The sequence below is a fragment of the Apis mellifera genome, linkage group LG13 (assembly GCF_003254395.2).
Source record: "Apis mellifera strain DH4 linkage group LG13, Amel_HAv3.1, whole genome shotgun sequence".
Lineage (NCBI taxonomy): Eukaryota > Metazoa > Arthropoda > Insecta > Hymenoptera > Apidae > Apis > Apis mellifera.
In genome coordinates this window covers 1,120,894-1,144,446 of record NC_037650.1, presented here as the reverse complement: position 1 = coordinate 1,144,446, position 23,553 = coordinate 1,120,894, and the positions used below count along the sequence as shown (strand labels likewise).

The 23,553-nt window shown below is 16.6% G+C and overlaps 3 protein-coding genes across 4 annotated transcripts in view; 2 read left to right on the top strand and 1 right to left on the bottom strand.

Annotated features, from left to right (window-relative positions):
- The first annotated feature begins 1,886 nt into the window (after positions 1-1,886).
- LOC551343 (26S proteasome regulatory subunit 7) lies at positions 1,887-5,194 on the top strand. Its single transcript, XM_006571823.3, has 6 exons — positions 1,887-2,094; positions 2,162-2,199; positions 2,379-2,861; positions 2,964-3,128; positions 4,399-4,565; positions 4,690-5,194. Exons 1-6 carry the CDS (start codon positions 2,022-2,024, stop codon positions 5,066-5,068), a joined length of 1,305 nt encoding a protein of 434 aa, XP_006571886.1. The 5' UTR covers positions 1,887-2,021; the 3' UTR covers positions 5,069-5,194.
- Positions 5,195-5,259: 65 nt separating this feature from the next.
- On the bottom strand, positions 5,260-15,544 carry LOC727118 (cytochrome P450 302a1, mitochondrial). Of its 2 annotated transcripts, none has more exons than XM_026444630.1 (9): positions 15,311-15,544; positions 10,195-10,688; positions 9,362-9,602; positions 8,244-8,419; positions 7,798-8,002; positions 7,227-7,377; positions 6,248-6,496; positions 5,722-5,949; positions 5,260-5,392 (listed from the first exon to the last, which is right to left on the bottom strand). In XM_026444630.1, the coding sequence occupies exons 2-9, from the start codon at positions 10,379-10,381 to the stop codon at positions 5,267-5,269; spliced, it is 1,563 nt and encodes a 520-aa protein (XP_026300415.1). In that variant the 5' UTR covers positions 10,382-10,688; positions 15,311-15,544; the 3' UTR covers positions 5,260-5,266. The 2 variants fall into 2 exon arrangements, with proteins under 2 accessions (XP_026300415.1, XP_026300416.1); XM_026444631.1 differs by having other exon boundaries at positions 15,332-15,544.
- The window catches only part of LOC552758 (retinol dehydrogenase 12), a 26,949-nt gene continuing 17,515 nt past the window's right edge, over positions 14,120-23,553 (top strand). Inside the window, exon 1 of the mRNA XM_625134.6 lies at positions 14,120-14,428. Coding sequence (XP_625137.3) covers positions 14,311-14,428 — 118 coding nt within the window. The 5' untranslated portion in view covers positions 14,120-14,310. The remainder of the gene's footprint in view (positions 14,429-23,553) is intronic.

Below are 23,553 nucleotides of genomic sequence, written 5' to 3'. Positions count from 1 at the left end.
TATGGTGTAATCTAAGTATAGCTATTATTTAATATATTCTTCATTATTAAGAATAATATTTCTTTAATATATGTTGAAATTATTTTTCTATCTTTTTTAACATTTCAGATATTATTTTTGTATATTATTATTGATTTTATTATGTGTTGATATAATTTAATTTTAATTGAAATTGTTTTATGTATCTTTATAGAAAAAAATATAAATATAAAATTAATAGCTAATTTGTAAATTTTGATGATCTTGTTAGCTAAAGTATTCAATCTTATGAAAAATATTATTTCCTATATAATCAGTTTTTCATTGATAACATGTAATTTTTAGAACATATTTCTTTTTTTTTATAATTTCATAAAATCATTATAATATATAAAATCTAATTGAGCAATTTTTTTCTAATTTTATACATATATAAGGTTAATGTCGACAGCAACTTTTTCAATTAATGAAACTCTGAAAATTAATAATATCAATTCAACGATGGTTTTTGCTAAAAATAATTATCTGAATAATTATTCAAAATTTTTGTATAAAATTAAATTTAATTTATAATTACTTAAATTAAATTGGCAAATTTGTAGTATAAAGTTTTCATAATTTAATAAATCTGTATCAAACATAATTGAATGATAATTATAATATTTATTTATAAATTTGAATTTATTTTATTATCAAATTTATTATTTGTATACAATTTATTAAAACTAATGATTTGTAATTTGTCTTATATTTTATAAAATTTCAATATTTCAATAATAATATTTGTTCAATTAGTTAAAAATATTTGGATTAAAATCTAATTAAACATGAAAATTTATTTTATAAAAAATATTTTTATAATTATTAAAAAAAGAAAACAATTGACTTATTAATTTTAATAATTTTTAGATACATCGTAAAAATTATCATTATAAATTATCATTAATCTGATAATAATAATTTTATTTATACATACCTTGATTTTTAAACTTAATTTTAAAAATATTATTAATACTAATATAATTATTTTTTAGGTTTCTTAGTTTTTAGTTTTTTGTTTAATATAATTGAAAATAAAAAATGTTTATTAAAAGAATAAATTATATTATTAATGAATATTCTGAATTATTATTAAAAATTAAAACAAATACTAAATATAATGAAAATATCTATATAACAATAATAATTATATAATCTATATTATAAATAATAAATAAATCTATATTATAAAATTCAGAAAGTTGTATTTATTTTATTTTCATTTATTTATTATAAAATTTAATAATATTTTCAAATTAAATTATATTAATATACATAAAATTTTATATTTTTCTTATAAATAATGACTATATATCATTTTATAATAAATAAAAATAATAAATTAATTGTATATTGTATATTATATGCAAAAAAATTTTATAATTTTATACTTCACGTATAATATTATGAGAATTTTTTGTAAATTATTCAATAATAATATTATTTTAATATAGTTTATCTTTGTACTTTATTTAATATAATAATAAAATTGTAAATGTTGCATGAAATATTAAATGTAATTATATAATAATATATGTTTAAATTAAATTTAAATTCATAAATAATATTACAAATCATAATAAAATATATTTTAAAATTAATTTAAATTTCTTTTGTCGTAAAAAATATAATTTTTTTTTTTATAAGTAAAAATATGATTTAATAATACTATAAATATTAAAAATTATAATGTAAAATATTATATGCCAATATAATATATTACTATAATAATATTAGTACAAACTAATAACAATATAAAATTTTATATAAAAATTATTATAATTCAAATAAATGTAACATTTTTATCTACATTTACAAACAATGGATTAACACAAGAAATAATAGTTTACATTTATTACTATAGAGGTCAGTCAAAAATTTTGTGTTTTCGCTAGTAATGGCAAGTAAAAACCTAACCTTAAATCTGATTTTTATCAATTTCTTTATTTATTGAATAAAATAGGCTTGTTTTTAACGCTGAGAAGAACTTAATTAATATAAAAATGCCTGATCATCTAGGAGAAGATATGCGAAAAGTAAAAAGTGAAGAGGGAAAAGAAGAAAAAGAAATAAAATGTAGGTTTTAATTGATTACTATTTGCCTTTAATTGTCGAGATATAATAGAATTTATTTAAATTTTAGCTTTGGATGAAGGAGATATTGCTCTACTTAAAACTTATGTAAGTAAAATTATGTGCAATAATTTTGAAAAAGAAAACAATAATTTTCTTTAATAATAAATTTAAAAATAATAGATTTGTAATAATTTAAATTTTAAAATATTACATTTAAAAATAAAAATTTTTTTAATTATTTTCTAAGATAACATATTTTTAAATTAACATATTTTTTTATATAGGGTCAAGGACAATATACAAAAAGTATTAAAGCTGTTGAAGAAGATATTCAAACAATAATTAAACGTGTTAATGAATTGACTGGAATTAAAGAGTCTGATACTGGTCTTGCACCACCTGCTTTATGGGATTTAGCTGCAGATAAACAAACTTTACAAAATGAGCAACCATTACAAGTTGCACGTTGTACTAAAATAATTAATGCAAATTCTGATGATCCTAAATATATTATAAATGTAAAACAGTTTGCAAAATTTGTAGTTGATTTAGCAGATTCAGTTGCTCCAACTGATATTGAAGAAGGTATGCGAGTAGGAGTAGATCGTAATAAATATCAGATTCATATTCCACTTCCACCAAAAATTGATCCAACTGTAACAATGATGCAAGTTGAAGAGAAACCTGATGTCACATATAGTGATGTTGGAGGTTGCAAAGAACAAATTGAAAAATTAAGAGAAGTTGTTGAAACACCTTTGTTACATGTTAGCATTTTATAATTATTGAATTACAATTTTTATATGTAGAAAAATAGATATTTCTAATAATATCAGATGATAAAAAATATAATAATTTATTTATTATAGCCAGAAAAATTTGTTAATTTGGGAATTGAACCACCTAAAGGAGTATTGTTATTTGGACCACCAGGTACAGGCAAAACTTTATGTGCTAGAGCTGTAGCTAATAGAACAGATGCTTGTTTTATTCGTGTAATTGGTTCAGAATTGGTTCAAAAATATGTTGGTGAGGTAAGTATAACGTAACTTTATTATTAAACTTTTCTATAAAATAATATGTATTTATATAAAAAAATGAAAAAATCTTTTAGCAAATATAATATAAATTTATAGCACAAACATTTTTTAAAATATTTTTATTTATTTTCAAATATTTTTTGTTTGTTTCTATTAATAAATTTGTATTTTTGTTAATAGTTTAAAGTTTTTTTTACTTATATAATATAATAATTATTTATATGTAATATATAATTATATATATTTTTATATATCTATAATATATAAATATAATATATAATATATAAATATATATTTACATATTAAATATTTTTAAAAAGTAAAAAAATACTCATTTTGAAAAAAAAAAATATAGATATATTCAATTATATATAAATAAATAATATATAATACTTAATTTATTAATTATTAATATTAATATTATTAATATTATTATTATAATGTATATATATATATATATATATATATATATATATATATATATATAAATTATTTATCTATTTATTTATCTAAATTATTAATTAAATGAATTGTTTTAATCTAATTATTTTAAAAAATATTAATGCAATAAAAAATTTTTATAATACTATTTATTCTATTTATACCACTATTTATTCTATTTATACCAATACAATATAATTTTATGATATATGAATATAAAAGTATAAAAATAAAAAAATATAAATATAATATATTTAAAAAATCATTGGTCCTAAATAATTTATATGATTCAAAAAAATTTTTATATATTTTTTTTTATATCAAAATTTAATTTATATATGTAATAATCAATAAAATTTATTTATTGTTTATTCTATTATTTTTTTGAAATTTGTTTCATTTTGTTTATAAATATTATTCAAATAAAATTATTTATAAAGAATGCAAAAATATCAAACTAAATATTTTTTCTATATCTCTAAAAATAATAATTTATTTAGAAAATAAAATAATATGAAGCAAAATTCTCTTATAATATTTGAATAACATTTTATGTTTTCAAATAATTTAGTTGAGTTATCATAATTATGATAATATATTTGTAATAATATATATATAAAATCAATATAAATATTTCATTATCTCCATTATTGAATTTATCTATAGATATATTTTTAAAAATAATATGTTTGATTAGAATTAAACTAGTGTGTTTTAATCCTTTTATTTTAGATTTTAAATGATGAAAACAATAATATCTTATTTATTATGTTGTTATTGTTGTCATTATTATTATTATTAATATTATTATTATATATAATAGGGTGCTCGCATGGTAAGAGAATTATTCGAAATGGCACGTAGTAAAAAAGCTTGTTTAATATTTTTTGATGAAATTGATGCTATTGGAGGAGCTCGATTTGATGATGGAGCTGGTGGTGATAATGAAGTACAACGTACTATGCTTGAACTTATTAATCAATTAGATGGGTAAAAAATATTTTTTTCTTTTTATTATTATTTTATATTCTAATTAATTTTTATTAATTTTAAATTTATTAATAATTAATAATATAAATAACAATATTATTATATTTATATGATTTTATTTCAGTTTTGATCCACGAGGTAATATTAAGGTATTAATGGCAACAAATAGACCAGATACACTAGATCCAGCATTGATGCGACCAGGACGTTTAGATAGGAAGGTAGAATTCGGATTACCGGACTTGGAAGGACGAACACATATTTTTAAAATTCATGCACGTTCAATGAGTGTAGAAAGAGACATCAGATTTGAACTTCTTGCACGTTTGTGCCCTAATAGTACTGGAGCTGAAATTCGTTCTGTTTGTACAGAAGCTGGTATGTTTGCAATTCGTGCACGTCGTAAAGTAGCTACGGAAAAAGACTTTTTAGAAGCTGTAAACAAAGTAATTAAATCTTATGCTAAATTTTCTGCAACTCCTAAATATATGACTTATAATTAAACAATTTATTCTTATTCTCAAATATTTATATGGTTACAATATTATATTGCTAATTATAACATACAAATTAATCATTATAATTTGATTATAAAATATATAATAAATTGCAATTTGTTTTTTACTTAATATTGTACTTTCTTTATTTCCATATATTTTTTTGTTTAAAATAATATATTTTAGCTTATAATTTGTTTTTTTTTAAACGGAATTATTATTTAAGATATCATGAAAATTAAATTTTAATAGTGCATTTGGTTTGTTAATTAGTAAAGATATCATTCCAAGATCATCTCCATGCCAAGAAATTTTAAGACGTCGACATATCTACACAAAACAAAAAAAATATTTATTATGATTATGATTAATGTAATATAAAATATTTGCATATTTTTAATTGTATGAAAAAACATTTAAAAAAATTTAAATGTTTAAATGTTAAAATCAATTTAATTTATTTTTTAAAGAATAAAGAATTTTAATTAATTTTAAAGAATGAAATATAATTTTTATACAATATATTTTATACAATATATTATTTTATATATTTTATATAATATTATATAACTCTATATACAATAATTCTAAATATTATATATAGAATTATAAAAATTAACAAAAAACCATAAGAATTAACAAAAGAAATATTAACTTACTCTCAATAACAATATTTGCATATTTTGCTCTGCGAAACGTCTAGCAATACAAGATCTAGGTCCATGACCAAAAGGTAATAACACATATGGATGTACTGTTTTCTTATAATTTATTTTATTGTTATTTTCTGAATATTCACGTAACCATCTTTCTGGTATAAACAAATTCGGTTCTTCAAAGTATTCAGGTAGACGACAAATAATTTGATTTTGTGTTACAACAACACTCTATGAAAAATAAATCAAAAAAAATATTAATTAACTAAAAAATTTTAAAAATATGAAATATGCAATAAAAAATTTTTTTAAATATACATAAATAAAAAAATGATTTTAAATAAAGTTATATAAAAAAATTTATATTTTAAAATACTTATATTTATACTTAAAAATTTTTTAAATTAAAAATATAATAAAATATCTTACAATCATCTTGTTCAATAAACGAATTCTATTTATTTATCTTCGTTATATTAATTAATTTATATATAATTTATTATATATAATTAATTTATATATAACTTACTCCTTTAGGTACTCTATAACCACTAAGAACAACATCAGTTTGTAATATACGACCTATTCCTATAGAGATAGGATTTAATCTTAAACTTTCCTTAATAACAGCTTTGGTATATGAAGCATTTCGTAAAATATTTATTGATATTGGCTCATTATGATTTTTCAATAATTGTGTGGCTTCGATCCTCAATTTTTCTTGAATATTTTGATTTTTTGCAAGATGATACAAAATATAAGCTGTACTGTAGCTAGTCTAAAAGAATAGAAAATTTATTTATTTTATTTAAGATTTATTGTAATAAGCAATTTATATTACTGACTTTTTATTAATATGATATTTATAATATTAATTATTATAATTAATATTATTATATATAATATATTAGTATTAATTAAATATTAATACTAATATATTAGTATTAATATTAATATATTAAAAAAAATATTACATTTTAATGTATTATTAAATGAAATCTCATACAAAGTTAATAATTTATTATATAAGATATTTATACAATATCTATTATATATATATATATATATATATATTTTAAATTTTATCTAATTAATTTAATTTATCTATCATATTTTATAAATTTTAAAATATATGAATATTTTTTTTAAATTTAATTTATTTTTTTTTCAAAATAAAAACAAGTATTTTTAATTTTAATTATCATTATATTAAATGATATGATAAACCTATTTAAATATTTCAATATTAATAATTTTAAATATTCTGATAATTCTATAAATAGAATTAATTTTTTTTAAATTCCTTATTTAATTATTAATATATTATTAATAATTTAATATATATTATATTATATAATTTAAATATATTATTAATAATTTAATTATAATTATATATTAAATTATTACAGAAATTATGTCACGAATGTATGTGCTTCTGTTTTATTGAATAAAAAATGTATATGTTAATATTAATATTATTATATAATAATATGTATTATGATATTTACAGTATCTATTCCAGCAAGTAACATATCACAAGCCATGCCCACAATGTCCTTAATGTCCAAAACAGGATTTTCTAAATAAGCATCTAGAAATGATTTATTATATCGTATTTTCATATTGTTTTTTTTACGAGATACCAATTCTAATGCAATCCTAATTCAAAAAATAAAAAAAAATATATATATAATGTAACATAAAAAAATGAAAAAAAAATTATACATTAAACATATACATGCATAAACATTCATATATAAAGTTTTACAAAAAGAATTCTTTCTAAAGAAGAATATTATATATGTTTTATAAAAATTTTTTTTTTACTTTAAAAAATATTCAAAATATAATTTTAATGGTTTCAAAACAAAAATATAAATATTTTATTAGTTTTTTATTCTATTAATAATATTAAATAATAATTTTTATAATTTATTTTAATAATATTGATAGTTTTAATGAAATATCTAATTTTAATGTCCTTTTTATGATATTAATAACTTTAGGATTAATAATTGATTTTAAATAATAAACATTAATTTTATTTTAATGCATAAAATAAAGAATTTTATTGCTTACGTTTCCATATATGTTTGTGCCTTACGTAATTTTCTATATAATGGTGTTTCAAATAAACGCCATAATTGCAATCCATTATCTAACTTTAAAATTGCACTATTTGTTGCAAAGGCAGCTTTAATTAACTTTGAACTTATAGAATTTTCACATCTTTCTTCTTTTGAAAAACTATTCAGTCTTATATCAAAAACAACCAAACATGTCACTAAAATCAAAGTTAATAAAAAATTTTTTTAAATTAGGATATAGAAATAATAATTATTAAATTATAATATAATATATAGATATATCTATATATTAATATATAGATATTAATATATAGATATAGATATAGATTTATAATATATAGATTTTTGTTTCTATTTGTCTAATAAAATGATGTTATTTACTGAATTTACAAAAAAAGATATATCATTATTTTATCATTATTGTAAAAATTATATTACATTCAAGAAATAAACGTGATAAAAGTGGTAAAAAATCTGCAAATTTTTCATTGTTACATAACTCAACAAATTCCTGGATAACACAATCTGTTTCTTTTAAATAATTAATCACATCTTGAGGTTTACTAGAAACTTTTTGAAATTCTTTCCGCAATCTCCACCATTCTGATCCATTTCTGAAATTTATAAATTTATGTTAATTATTATGATATAATAAATTATAGAATTATATATAAAATTTTATTTATTAGAATTATTAAATTATATATAAAATTATTATAATATTTATATATATATATATATAAAATTATTATAATATTTATATATATATATATAGAATTATTATAATTCTAATATTAATATAATATTATATATATATATATATATTTATATATACTTTATTATTATAATAATTAATATATATATAATAATTATAATATAAATAATCTATATTAATATGTATATGTATAATTAATTATGATTATAAGACAATATAATATATAATATTAATAATAAAATATAAATATATAAGTCTAAAAATATTTTTTTATATATTATTTTATATTTCATGTATGAATATTTTAAAAACAATAATAAAAATTTTATAATAAAAGGTTATACGTATATAATCTATATATATATATATATATATATATATATATAATAATAATATATTTTTACATTTTTATTTTCTTTAATTAAATAAAGATATATATAATATAATATAAAATTTTATATAAAAAATTATTATTGTTTCAATTATTTAATATAGAATATTTTTTATTATATTTTATTTATACAAATATTTGCATAATAATATATAACAAAAATTTTAAGAATTAAATCTCGATTAAATCATTATTTGCTTTAAAAATTAAGGTATAAATAGTTAGCGTTTTTATTTTTTTTATTTTAATTATTTAATTTTATTTAATATCAATTATGACATTTATAAATTAATATAACAATCATAAATATGTATGTGTACATTTTACATACATAGAATTATTGTACATGATAAATATAATGTATGCATCATGATGCATTATATTAAACTTAATAATATAGTATATGCTATACAAAAAATATATTAATAAATATAAAAATATGTATATTACGTGGGTAATAAACCTCCAGTATTGTATATATTAGGACGATCTTTCCGATATTTTAAAAGAGCTAAATGGCTTCTTCTTTCAGGATGTAAACCAGATTCTGCTTTGAAAATTTCAGCTATATCTTCTGGTCTATAAATCCATATGACATTTACATTAGGTATTATTTCTTCGCGTACTAATGGTCCAAAACATTTTAATTTTTTTTTTCCACTTTCATATAAATTTGTAAAACTATATTCGCCTATTAAATATATCATTATTTCAGTAAAATAATAATATAAATATAATAAAATATAAATATAAATATAAATATAATAATAAAATATAATATAAATATATTAAATAATAATATAAATATAAATATAGTTATGAGATATTAATTAACATATAATTTTAATATAAATAATGATCATAAGAAACAAATTCTAATGTTTTAATATTACTGAAAAAAATATGTAATAATATAATAAATATATTTGTATAAAAATTCATTTTTAAGAAAAATTCAAATGATAAGAAATAGTTATTATATATATGTTTGTAAACTTTTATATTTTAACGATATTTATATATTATGTTATATTATTATGTTATATCTCTTACAATTATGCTTCATAAAATAATTTTAAAAATCATTCAATTTTTTATTTAATTTTTATTTGTTTAAGTTGATATATATTATATTAAGTTATTTAAACATAATATATTGGCAATATATGTTATGAAATTTATATTTGACAATATAATATATATAGTATATAATACACATAATGTAGTGTTTTAATATATATATATATATATATCATAGATTAAATTCAATTTGATTTTCTTACCAATAAACGGTAAATATTTGTAAAGCGTTCCAATAATTGGTAAAGATTTTGGTCCAGGAATATCATAGAAAGCTTTTGGTTGAGAATGATTTATTTTGATTTTACTCTTTGTAAACTCGTTAGAGTAAAATTTAATAAATAGTTTTTTTCTTATAGATTGATTACACTTTTTCAACAATGTACACATTACAACTATATAATCATATAAAAAATAAACTGAAATAAATAATACAATTTTTTAGTGAAAAATATTTAACGAAGTTTCAGGAATAAAGTAACTATCAAACTGATTTTGGAGACTATGTCATGTATCTGGATCTTTTAGAACCGTCTTGTTCAAGAATGCGTTGCTTCTTTCTTATTTCATCTCTTCTCTTTTTAACTACTCGATCGTTTCCCGTCCAGTTTACACATAGAATTTCAATGTGCTTGTTTGAATTCGATGTGTCGGCGATAAAACGTCTTGTTGTGTATTCTGTTGCTTAGTAAAATTTCTGAATAAAATAAGATGTAAAATATTATATCTTTTGAAAACATTATTTTAAGGTTTCATAAATAAAAATGTACATCTAACAATGAATGAATAATTTACATACACAAAAATAAATATGTAATCATATATATATAATTCTTATCTTTTTTATTATAAATTCAAATTTCCTATTTATTTTATAATTTAAATATGTATATTAATATATTAAATTAATTATAATAAAAATAATTATAATAAATTGTAATAAGATGTAATAAAATAATAAATCTAATTTTAATAATTAACTAATAAAAAATAAATAACTAATTAATAATATTTTTTCAATTTGAATTAAAAATAAAGTTTTAAAGATTTAAAAATTTTAATTTAACATTGATATATATAAATTTATTAATTTTAATATGCATTATAATATGCATTAAGAAATAAATATTATTTTATAAAATTTATGAATTTTTTAATAATATTGTAATTAATTATAATTATTTTATGATAATAAATAACATAAAATAAATTATATCAATATAAAAATTATTTGAATAAATAAACATTATTACAATAAATCTAAATATTGCAAAATATGTTTACTTTGATAAATAAATCAAAATATATCTAATATTATATAAATATATAAAATCAAAATATTTAAAAATTTATGATATTATTTTTATGCATTAGTTGATTATGATGTTATTTTAATATATTTAAAAAGATTCATAAATTTATTTATATTTTCTTAAATACTTTATTTATTACATGTATATATGTTAATATGTTTTATGGGACTTTTCAACTTTTATCGAATTCTTTAATTTTTCCTTTGTTTAATATATTTCGTATTTAGACATTCTTGAGATAGTTTGATCCTATATTTATATGATTATTAAAATATTGTTATTCCATTATTGATAAAAATAATATTCTCTTATTTATATCTATAATTTTTATATTAAAATAAATAAATAAACTAAATTATAATAAAATAAATTAAATATAAGAAAATTTAATTATAATAAATTTAATTATTGATATATCCAATATTTTATTTATATTATATTATATTATATGATATTATTTATATTATATGATATAAAATTTGTTATATTGTTACGAATTGAGATTATACAAACACTATCACATATATAAATTTCATATGCAAGATATCAATCCGAATATCAATTACATTATTTTATTGATTTATTGAACTAGCATATCTAAAAATGATTAATTAGATTAATTTATTTTTTATATTTTTTCTTATGTATATGTCTATACATCTATGAAAATTATTTAATTTGTTTTTAATCAGTTCGTAATTTATATTCACAAATTTAATTTTAATTGATTATTTAAAAAACTATTTATCAAAAAAAAATTTGTTCTCAATTAATTTGAATAATCGACACAATTTTACTTTATACGTATATATAAGTTTATATAAGTATACATATATATATATGTCAATATGTATAGACATATATATATATGTCTATAAAATATTAAAGAAATAAAATATTGAAAAAATATTAAAAAATATGAATTTCGTATATATAAAATATGCTAATGTAAGTCCTGGTAGTTCGTATTAATTTTTTGATAAATTTTGATAGTAATTTTCAAACTAATATTTAAATTCAAATAAATTATAATTAAATTAAATCGTTAACTTTATATACATTTACAAATTATAAATATATTCATGAGAGATTTTTGAAAAATTAATTTTAAAGATCAAAACAAATATAAAAATTATACAGAAATATTCATTATTTAGTAAATTATAAATATATTGCAGATTTATATAAATGATTATTTTTATAAAAAATAAACAATTTTTATAAAAAAAAATATTGAATTCATTTATATATAAATATTATATTATACATAAATTATACTTCGTATAATATCATATTTGAATAAATGCATAATCAAATGCATAAATGTATAAATCAAAATTATAATGCTGGACAAAATAATAATATCTCATGATTTTTAATGTTTCTTTAAACTAATGTATAAAATATATATAAAATATATCAAATTTTATATAAAATGTGCCTTAATAATAATGATAGAAAATCACAATTAATATTTTTTTTATAAATTTTAGTCATTTATTTAAAAAATGAATTTAAAAAAATAAGACAGATAAAAAAAACAAATTATATAGATTTTGTTGTTTCAAAATGTGAATCAGAATTTTTTATGTATTTTCATATATTGAATTTGAATCTGGTCTTAAAAATTTTTTATCATATCTTGTACAATTAATACAATCAACGGATGATAATTCTATATGCAAAAATGAAACTTTATTTTCGAAAAAATGAATTTAAAAAATCATTAAGTACTCGTCAATTAATTCATTTTTAAAATTCTTCTGTCTCTATTTGTATTTGTATTATTATAAACATGAATAATAACAATTTTTTCTATTTTATTATTGTTATTTTATTTCTATCATATCAATTTATATTATTGCTTTTTTCATTTTGTAATTTCTTCATTTTTAATTTAAATAGTTTCATAATTAAGACTAATATTTATTTTTTAAAAACCATTTCAACAAACCGTAATAAAAATATTTGTTTTTAATTTTTTAACACAATTATTATTTTTGAAATATTATCATTTTTTTAGATTCAAAAAAATCTCATAAAAAAATTCGGAAATTGTTAAATTTGGGTTTCTAACTTATAGTACTATCGTCATTAAATTAAATTATGATATTGTTTATGTTTAATAGTATATAAATATCTAATAACAAATTTGCAAATTTAATTTAATCAAACAAAATAATTAAAAAATATTATTTTCTTTTAACTTATTTATATCTATTTTATTAATAAAAACCATCCGAATAAATAGTTTTACTACTTCTATTTAATTTTCGTCATTTATTTTTAATTTTTTTAATAAGATATTCCTCGTTTATGGTTATCATAGAAACATAAAGAACATTCTTCTTTATTAATATTGCAATGTAATAATATAATTTTGAAAATTTAATAAATATCTATTCATCTAGAATATTTATTTTCATTATTTTTTTTAAATAAATCGTTTTTTTTAAATTATATTTTTTTAAATAAATATTAAATTTAATAAAATTTAAAAAATAAAAAAATAAAAAATAAATACCATTCTATCATTCATTTTTAATTTTTTAAAAAAATTTGACAGAAATTTTTACTTTTTTAAATATTTTATTCTTCAAATAATAAATTTTTCTAAATTATTTAATTAATGAAAATAAAAAGAAATCGATTTTTGCACATCTGATTTCAAAGATAATAATTTATAATATTTTATATATATTTATTAATAACGGAACGAATAAATCAATATTTTTATAAATATTACACCATAAAAAATAAATTACAGCATACATATATATATATATATATATATATGTATTCTGAATGATTGCTACTTTAAACCCCACTACTTTTACATATCAAGTAACATGAATACCGTATTATACCATTCAGTGAAGTATAGAAGTATAAATAAGGTCGTAAAGTAGAAAATTTTATTTTTAGAAGGCTAATTAAGATTCTCGATAAAACAATTTCTTTTATATTTTATTATAATTTGTAATTAAACTAAAACTTGCTCTAAACATGCGATTTTTTAGTAATTATTACAGAAGTAATAATCGTTTGAATGGTAAAACTATTGTGATAACAGGTGCAAATTGTGGAATTGGAAAAGAAACAGCCAAAGATTTATACAAAAGAGGTAAAAATATATTATTTATATTAAGAATATTTTTATATATAAAATATTTTATACATATCATTATATAATTCACTTTAGATATTTCACATGATATATATTTACAATTTTATTTTATATATCATTTTTATATCTTATTTTAAATTATTTTTATATTATATTATGCGTACATGCATATACTATTATTTCTTTTTAAATATAAAGATTTATTTAACTGATATTAAATCAAATATGATTAAATGACATTATTTATATAAATTATGATATAAACATATTGTATAATTATGTATATTATATGTATATTATATATAATATATTATATATATTACACAAATTATAAAATGAAATAAATAGCATTATGTATGATTATTTTATATTGCATTACTATTATCATACTATTGTTGAGTCATAAACAGAAAAAAGATACGATCTTCAATATTATAGATTTAAAATGATAATTATTTCATTAAACATTATATTTTATTTTTTATACTTATATAACATTAAATCAGTAGAGAATCTAAAAGCACATCATTGTGTAAACATTAAGATATATATAATTTTTATATATTGCTACATTATTAATAAATCAATTATACGATGATCTACATTTTCTCAATTTGTTAATACATTCTGTTTATTAACAATTTATAATTTAAAATATTTATATACATTATATATTTATTTATTATTGTTATATAATATATATATAAATATATAATATAGATACTGTTGAAATATGCATAATATTAATAGAGATTATCAATATATATTTTATATTGTTGTATCAATTGTTATAATATACTTTTTTCAATATATTTTGATATTTATAAAAATTTATTTATATATATATAAATATAATATCAAATATATTTATGTACTTACATTAATTTACAGTACTTACACCATTATGTTAAAATAGGTTAGGAAAAGATTGTTTGTTTCAATACTTCATAATATAATTATTTGGAAATTATTAAATCAATTTTTGCAATAATAAAATATAATTATTTTATTTGTCGTTATTGTAAATCTATAAAATGAAAAAAAAAAAAAATAAAGAGATTAATAGTAAAAGTAATATATATGAACAATGCCACAAAAATTTCTAGTTTAATACAGATAACTTTTTTTGTATACATACATACTTAATGATATATCATACATATTTAATATATATATCTCATTCAAAATAATATATAAAATAGTTCATTAAAAATTTTATTATCAAATTAGTTTATTATAACATAATAATAACACATTCAATTCTCTTGGATATTTTTTGTCTTTTTATATATATCTTTTTAAATATTTTTTTAAATCATATTTTTAAAATATTTATATTTAATTATATTTTTATGATAAATTATTTTTTATATTTAGATCATTAGAATAAAAATTTTTATTTATTTAAAACGATAATATTTTTATATATATTATAACTTATGTTTTTATTTTTTTATATAATTTAATAAATAAGAAATTTTAGATTAAATGATTAGAATTAAATGATTCATTTTATATATGATAATTTTATGTTCTTGTCGAAATATAGTTATTTAAAATATCATAGATTATATTTAAACAGATAAGATAATGTAGGTCAATCGATTATGTCAATCGATTCAAAACAACATGGTTGACATGTTGACGATTGCAGTTAAAAATACGAGACTGTTTAGCTGGATAAAGTTATTGTATCTGAATCAACAATCTATTAATAAATCTTAGTAAGTAAATTATACTATAAATATTTATTATATACATATTTTTGAATAAATTTCATAATGAAAATCGATATTATATAAATTAATTTCTTTTATATAAATTATATAAAATCTCTTATTGAAAATATAAAAAAAAAAATCTATCAAAAATTTAAAAAAAATAAAAATTAAAGCTTTATGAATTAAAGCTTATGATAAGAATTTGTCGTAAATTTTTTATTTATTATTTGAAAATAGAAATATATATATAACAAAAATTAGATGAATATATTAAAAGATATAATAAAAACAGAATTATGCAGAATTAAATTAAAAAAATATGTACAAAAATATAACTATAAAACAAAGAGAAGAAACCTAATAGTAAGAAAATCATTAATTGTATATAATAATAAATATATTATCATTATCTTTATATAAAATAATTCATTAATAGTAATTTTATAAATTATAAATTATAAATTATAAACTTACTATTTATAATTTTACAATATTTTATGAAATAAAATAATGATATGATTATTATTTATAAATGATATAATTTATTATTTGTAAAATTGATTTTTATAAAATTCTTTTATTATTAAACATTATATTATTGATATAATATAGAATAATAGTATAGAAATATAATAATATAGAATTTATTAGTATTGTTGTTTAATTAATTATTGTAATTATACTATTTTATTAATAATATATTATATATTAATGCAATCATTCAAAGACTAATTTATAAATGAGAATTAGAAGAAAAATATTGACAGAAATAGAAAATTGAAAAATAGCGAAAAATATTATATTATATTATATTACATATAATATGTTTTTTCAATATTTTTTTTTTTTAAATTATATCATTGAAATATATTATAAATAAATAATATTCGTTAAATTCTATCTTATCATCATTTATTATATTAACCATTAAAAAATTTAATATCAATTATATTAAATGTTAATAAAAAATAGTAAATAATAAAAAATATTATAATTTTATTATAATATATATTGTTATATTATATATTATAAATTGTTATAGATAATTATATTAATCAGATATTTATATTTGTGACATTGTCAATTATTAAATAATAATGATAATGATATTTGTTACATGATCAAACTTGAAAAAAATGTCACAAAGATTATTAAAAATATAATATTTAAATATAATTTATTAAAATATAATATAATAAAAACATTTAAAAATATTTAGAAATATTTTCTATTAGATATAATTTTTTAATTTTTTATTTAATAAATTATTTTAAAGCAAAATTATAAAAGCATTTCAAGATTTGTTAAAATTTATATTGAATTTTTAGAAATATAAAATAATCAGTTATGAAAAAAAAAATTATGAAAAGAAGAATACTAGAAGAATTATATAGAAATTTATAATATAATATAATTAATAATTAATATAATAATTAATATATTTAATTTAGTTAAATATATTATTATTATTATTAGTTAAATATATATATATTATTATTATCTTAAAAAAAATATTATTTTATATGCATCAATTTAATTATATTTTATCTTCAACAGAATTTCAAATCCTATCTATGTCAGTAGTTTTTACACAATTTACCTGTTATTTATACTTTTATAATTAGCAAATTTAAATTTAAATAATATAATTTAAATATATGTTAAAATATTCTTAAATGAAAAAAAATCTAAAAAGATTCTGAAAAAGAAATGAAGTAAGATATAAAATAAATTTTATTAATGTCATATATTTTACATTTATAAATAGAATATTTATTATTTTTTTATATTTATTAACCTATTTTTAATGCAAAGAGTAATTTTATTAAAAATTTAAAATATTAATTATTATATTAATAATGATCATTGATAATATACAGAAATTTTTGTTATAGATATATATAAATGTACATATTGTTAGATTTGTAATAATAATTGTAAATATAAATTTTTATTATTTTATTTATTTGCTTTAAAAGATATACATGAAAAATTTTGAAATAATTCTTAAATGAGACACCATTGATTTCTTTTTCTTATTTATATCATTATAAAATTAGTGTGTTTTTAAAATTTATTTAAAAATTAAATATTTATAAAAGAATATTTAAATATTGATTATATAATGTATAAAAGATATATTATTGAATCAATAAACTTTTATTAAAAATTGATTATATTGAAGATGATTAATATAAGCAAAAAGAATAAGAAATACTTCAAAATTTATATTAAGAAATAAATTCATTATATATTATATATAATTTATTGTAATAAATTACTGTAATATTTTATAAGATTAGATTTTAATTTATAAAATCTAATACAAAAATTAAATTGATTATATTGAAAATGATTAATATAAGCAAAAAGAATAAGAAATACTTCAAAACTTATATTAAGAAATAAATTCATTATATATTATATATAATTTATTGTAATAAATTACTGTAATATTTTATAAGATTAGATTTTAATTTATAAAATCTAATATAAAAATTAAATACAAAAATTTTTGTATATATTATTTAAACATGAAATTTATTTTAATTAAATATCAAAAAAAAAAATAAGTGAGAAAATAATTAAAATAATATTAAAAAATTGCTAAATTAAAATTATAAAAATCATATATAATTTCTTTTTTTTAAATTAAACTAGGCACAATAAATGATAGAAATTATTAAAATAAGAATATTAAAAAATTTTATAAATATTTAAATATTGTCATTTAATTTAGATCTTTTTTTATTGATATAAGTTTATAAATATATATTTATAAATTAATAAGAATGAAAATATTTCTTTTCTACTTTTACTAAATGAATTTTTGTTTTTAACTTTATTAGATATACCATAAATCTTTAAAATCATTTCATATACAGATTTCTTGATATATAATTCTTTATAATTTAACAATTTTATAGTCACAATTTCTATAGTCAATAAAATATATTATAGTATACATAAAAAGATGAAAAAAATTAATTTGGATTTATTGGAACACTTTTATTCTTTCTCTTCAATATAATTAATATAATAAATATATCAAAATATACAAAAGAATTTTAATGTATCATTTTCTGCATTTATAATTATTTATATTAAATATATATATATATATATATAAAATATAATAAATATAATAATATTTACTCAAAATATAAATATAAAAAACTATTAATTATTTAAATACTTATATATTTTAAATAAATTATATCAAGAATCTCAATTCGAATATCATTTTTAATTATAGTATAATGCATTATTTGTATAAAAAAGTAATAAGTTTTAAAAATTATTTTGAAAATGAAAAGCATGAAAAATTTAAATTTACACTTTAAAATTCAAAATTTATTATATATTATTATATATTATTATGTATTAGTATTATATATTATTAATTATAATGTATAATATATATAATAATAAATATATTTATGTATACTATATATTATTTATTATATATTATTTAATAAAATAAATTTAATTAAGTTTAATTTAAGAAATCTATTAAATTTTAATGAATATGAAATAAATATTATTGTGTAGTAATAAGAAGATATATATATGATTCATTATTTTTATTATTATTATACATTTAACAAAAAAAATTAATTAAACTATGTAATGTATCAACAAAAAGGAAAATAACTTTTTATAAATTTACATTATATTTTTTATTACATAAACTATTAAATAATATAAAAAAATTTATAAGATTCAAATAAAATAAAAATTTTATCATTATTAATTCTAACATGTTTCTAGAATTTTTTATATATTATTACAAAATTTGCAAACAAAATTCTATTTTAAAACGATTAAAAGCAAAAACTATTCTAAAGTTTTAATGTATGTATAAAAAAAAATTTAAAGAATATAACATGATTTTATATCTTTGGATCGGTGAAAATTTGTAAATAAAAGTATATGTAAAAATGATTTTGGAATTCAAATTTAATTTTTTTTTATTGTATCGTTATTATATATTATTTTAATTATCGCAATGATAAAAAGTTTCAAAGGAATAACAATTCATAATTCAATTATTTTCTCGAGAAAAAAAAATTTTAAAATTCCATTAGTTTTTGAATTTATTTTATTTATAATTTACTTACATTCTTTTAATTACAAGACAAATAACATGTATTTAAATGATCCAGATTTATTATTATATGTACATATTTTCTTTTTTTTCTCTCATTATTTAAGTAACTTCGATTTCACATTTTTCTATAAATATCGAAACATATTGCGATATATGTATTAACTGAATGAGTTTAAATTTATAACTAATATTAAATTAAAAATAATAAAGTGATGTTTTATTAATTTAAACTCATCATTTAATTTATGTGAATAAAACTTTTAAAAATATGAATTGTTTTTTCTTTTTCTTATTTAAATAGTGAGAAAGAAAAAAAAGAAAAGAAAATATATAAGTTTTGTTGAAAATACAAGTAAACTTCAATTGGGTGCGGAAATAAAGTAACAAAAATACTTATGAAACAAATTTATTGGAAATGTTTCATTCATGATTAGTGTTTCTTTTCGAATTTAATTTTTCTTTTGTTCTCTCTATTTATTCGCAAGCTCTTATTGCGAAATTTATAATAATTTCTTCGGGAAAATTCCTCGCATGAATATCTTTTTTATTATCAGTCATTGATTTTTTTAAATTTAAAAGATAATGTTATCTCAGAAAACTGTCGTTTTTGAGAAGAGTTTAATTGATACTTATAATCATCAATTAAATTTTTAATATGCTTCAGCCTGGTTGGATCGGAATCTGATTTTAAAGATGATATATTCTAGACACGATGATATATTCTTAACAATAATTAATTCATTTTTATTTAAGAAAATCTATTATAATATATTATAATATATAAATATATTTTAATCAATCCTTAATACTATCAGCATTTTAATATTTTTATATACTGAACTCAATTCGAAAAATTCCTTTATCTTGGGAGTATTATGAATTAAATACTGATCATGATATTATGAATAATACTGATTGTTATGAATAATACTTTATCGGAAAACTATGATTTTCTCAATTGAACTAATAAAGGATTTTCTGAGTTTCATTTTGGCGGAGAATCTAATTAACACTCATTGCGAATACGTTGTATTTTAATTGTTGAATATATTTAATAAATAATTTTTTAATAACATAATGTATTTTAATTGATGGATATGATTATTTATTGTAACATTGTAACATATCTAATTAATATCTCATTGCGAACACATCATATTCCGATCGCCAGATATGATACATAGTTTTCTTGTAATATCTTGTTGTATCATATTCTGATTGTCGGATACAATCATATGACATTGTGAAAGATCCAATTCTCGTATAGACAATTATATAGATAGTATAAATTATATAGTATAGACAAGCATTTGTAATACAGTTCATTTATCATTAAAAAAAATACATTAATAATTACAAGTAACAGTTTTTATACACACAAATATATATTTCAGTCAAAAGAGTCATACAGTCATGTATACATGTACTTAATAAATTCCATTCCAAATGTAATTCCATTACAACATTATCATGGACGCGAATACAATTATTTGTGAACATAGAAAAAAAAAATGTAACCATGATCGTTATCTGCAGTGTGATCATATAATCTTGATTTTTTTTCTGATGTTGCCTGGTACATTTATTACAATATAAAATATACATATAATAGATCTGAAATATTTATTATTTACTCATAAGATGACATAGGAGCAAAAAGAATTTATTTGCGCTTTGTTGATTTGAGACATTTTATTAACAATCCTGACGTCACACACTATATAGTATTTTGAAAAGTTATAATTTAAATATTCAAAATCGTAAAAATTATTTTCATTCATGAAATGTTAAAATAACTATAAGATTGGAAGCTTAAATATTTTCGAAACTATTAATTATTTTGATATATATAATATTAATATATCTATAATATGTCTATAATATTGGGTCTACCGGAAAGTTCTGTCCGTTTTTGGAATAAAACAAAATACAAATTTTTTCTTACCGCCAATTAACTTTATTGAATAATATAATTGCCATTATTATTAATGATCTCTTGCCGTGAGGGCAATTTGTATATCCCATTTTTGAAAAATGTTTCATCTTTTGAAAAATTGAACCAGTGCTTGTTTGACATCTTCTTCATTTTTGAATTTTTTGCCCGTCAAAAAATTTTGTAAGGATAAAAACAAGTGATAATCAGAAGGTGCTATGTCTGGGGAATATGGTGGGTGCGACAGAATTTCCCAGCCTACTTCTGCAATTTTTTGACGAGTCCCTAAAACAGCGTGTGGCGTTATTGTGGTGCAGTATGATGTCCTTCCTATTGAACATTGTCGGCCTCTTTTTTTGGACCGCTGTTTTTAAATTATCCAGTTGCTGATAATAGTTTTCCGAATTGAGCTTTTCGTTCGATTTTAAAAGCTCATAATGTATTGGTCCTCGAATGTCCCACCATATACACAACATTCTCTTATTCAGAGTCAAATTTGGTTTAGAGGTGGAAGGGCTAGGTTTTCCGGGTTCACAATATGCCCTTTTCCTTATAATGTTGTTGTATGTAATCCACTTTTCATCCTCAGTTATCATCCGGTTCAAAAAGGGCTCGATTTTGTTCCGAGCAAGCAGAGATGTGCATATGACAACTCGATCATCCAAATTTTTCTGACTTAATTCATGTGGCACCCATTTTGAATACTTCCACACCAATCCTATCTTCCGAATATGGTCAGAAATGGTTTGTTGAGCTGAATTAAACCTTTCTGCGATCTTCGATGTTGTCAGAAAAGGATCTTGTTCCAACATTGCCTTAACAACATCGTCGTCGATCAAAGATGGTCGCCCAGAACGTGGCTTATCAGAAAAGTCAAAATCACTTGTTTCAAATTTTTCGTACCATCTTCTGCATGTCCTATCAAAAACTGTACCTTCATCAAACACTTTCAATAAATTTCTACATGCTTCTGTAGCATTTCTTCCTTGTTGAAATTCGTATAAAATACAGTGGTGTAAATGAACTTTATCAGTCGCCATAGGTATACTATCGTTTCACACTTAAGACTAATGTGAATCAAGAACTTTCCGGTAGACCTAATGTTATAGACGTATAAAGCTTATTCCTATATATATAATTATTATCTTAACTACTTGAATACAAAATTATATTTATAAATTAAATTATTGTTACAAATAATTAATCTACACACATTAAGAAAAATAAAAACATTTTTATATTATATTAATATGTTAGAATACTTTAAATTCTATGCTTATGCTAGATAAGCATATATAGATATGCAATATATTAAAGTTTAGATATAGATCATCCAGATTTTATTGCTTTTCTCTGT

Bases quoted from the DNA above. Each gene is read 5' to 3' on its own strand.
- LOC551343 (XM_006571823.3), top strand. From the start codon at position 2,022: ATGCCTGATCATCTAGGAGAAGATATGCGAAAAGTAAAAAGTGAAGAG. The intron at 2,200-2,378 runs GTAAGTAAAATT...TTTTTTATATAG, and splicing joins TTGCTCTACTTAAAACTTAT to GGTCAAGGACAATATACAAA. The intron at 4,566-4,689 runs GTAAAAAATATT...ATTTTATTTCAG, and splicing joins CTTATTAATCAATTAGATGG to TTTTGATCCACGAGGTAATA.
- LOC727118 (XM_026444630.1), bottom strand. From the start codon at position 10,381: ATGTGTACATTGTTGAAAAAGTGTAATCAATCTATAAGAAAAAAACTA. The intron at 8,003-8,243 runs GTAATATAATTT...CTTTGATTTTAG, and splicing joins ATCACGTTTATTTCTTGAAT to TGACATGTTTGGTTGTTTTT. The intron at 5,393-5,721 runs GTAAGTTAATAT...TGTTTTGTGTAG, and splicing joins TGCAAATATTGTTATTGAGA to ATATGTCGACGTCTTAAAAT.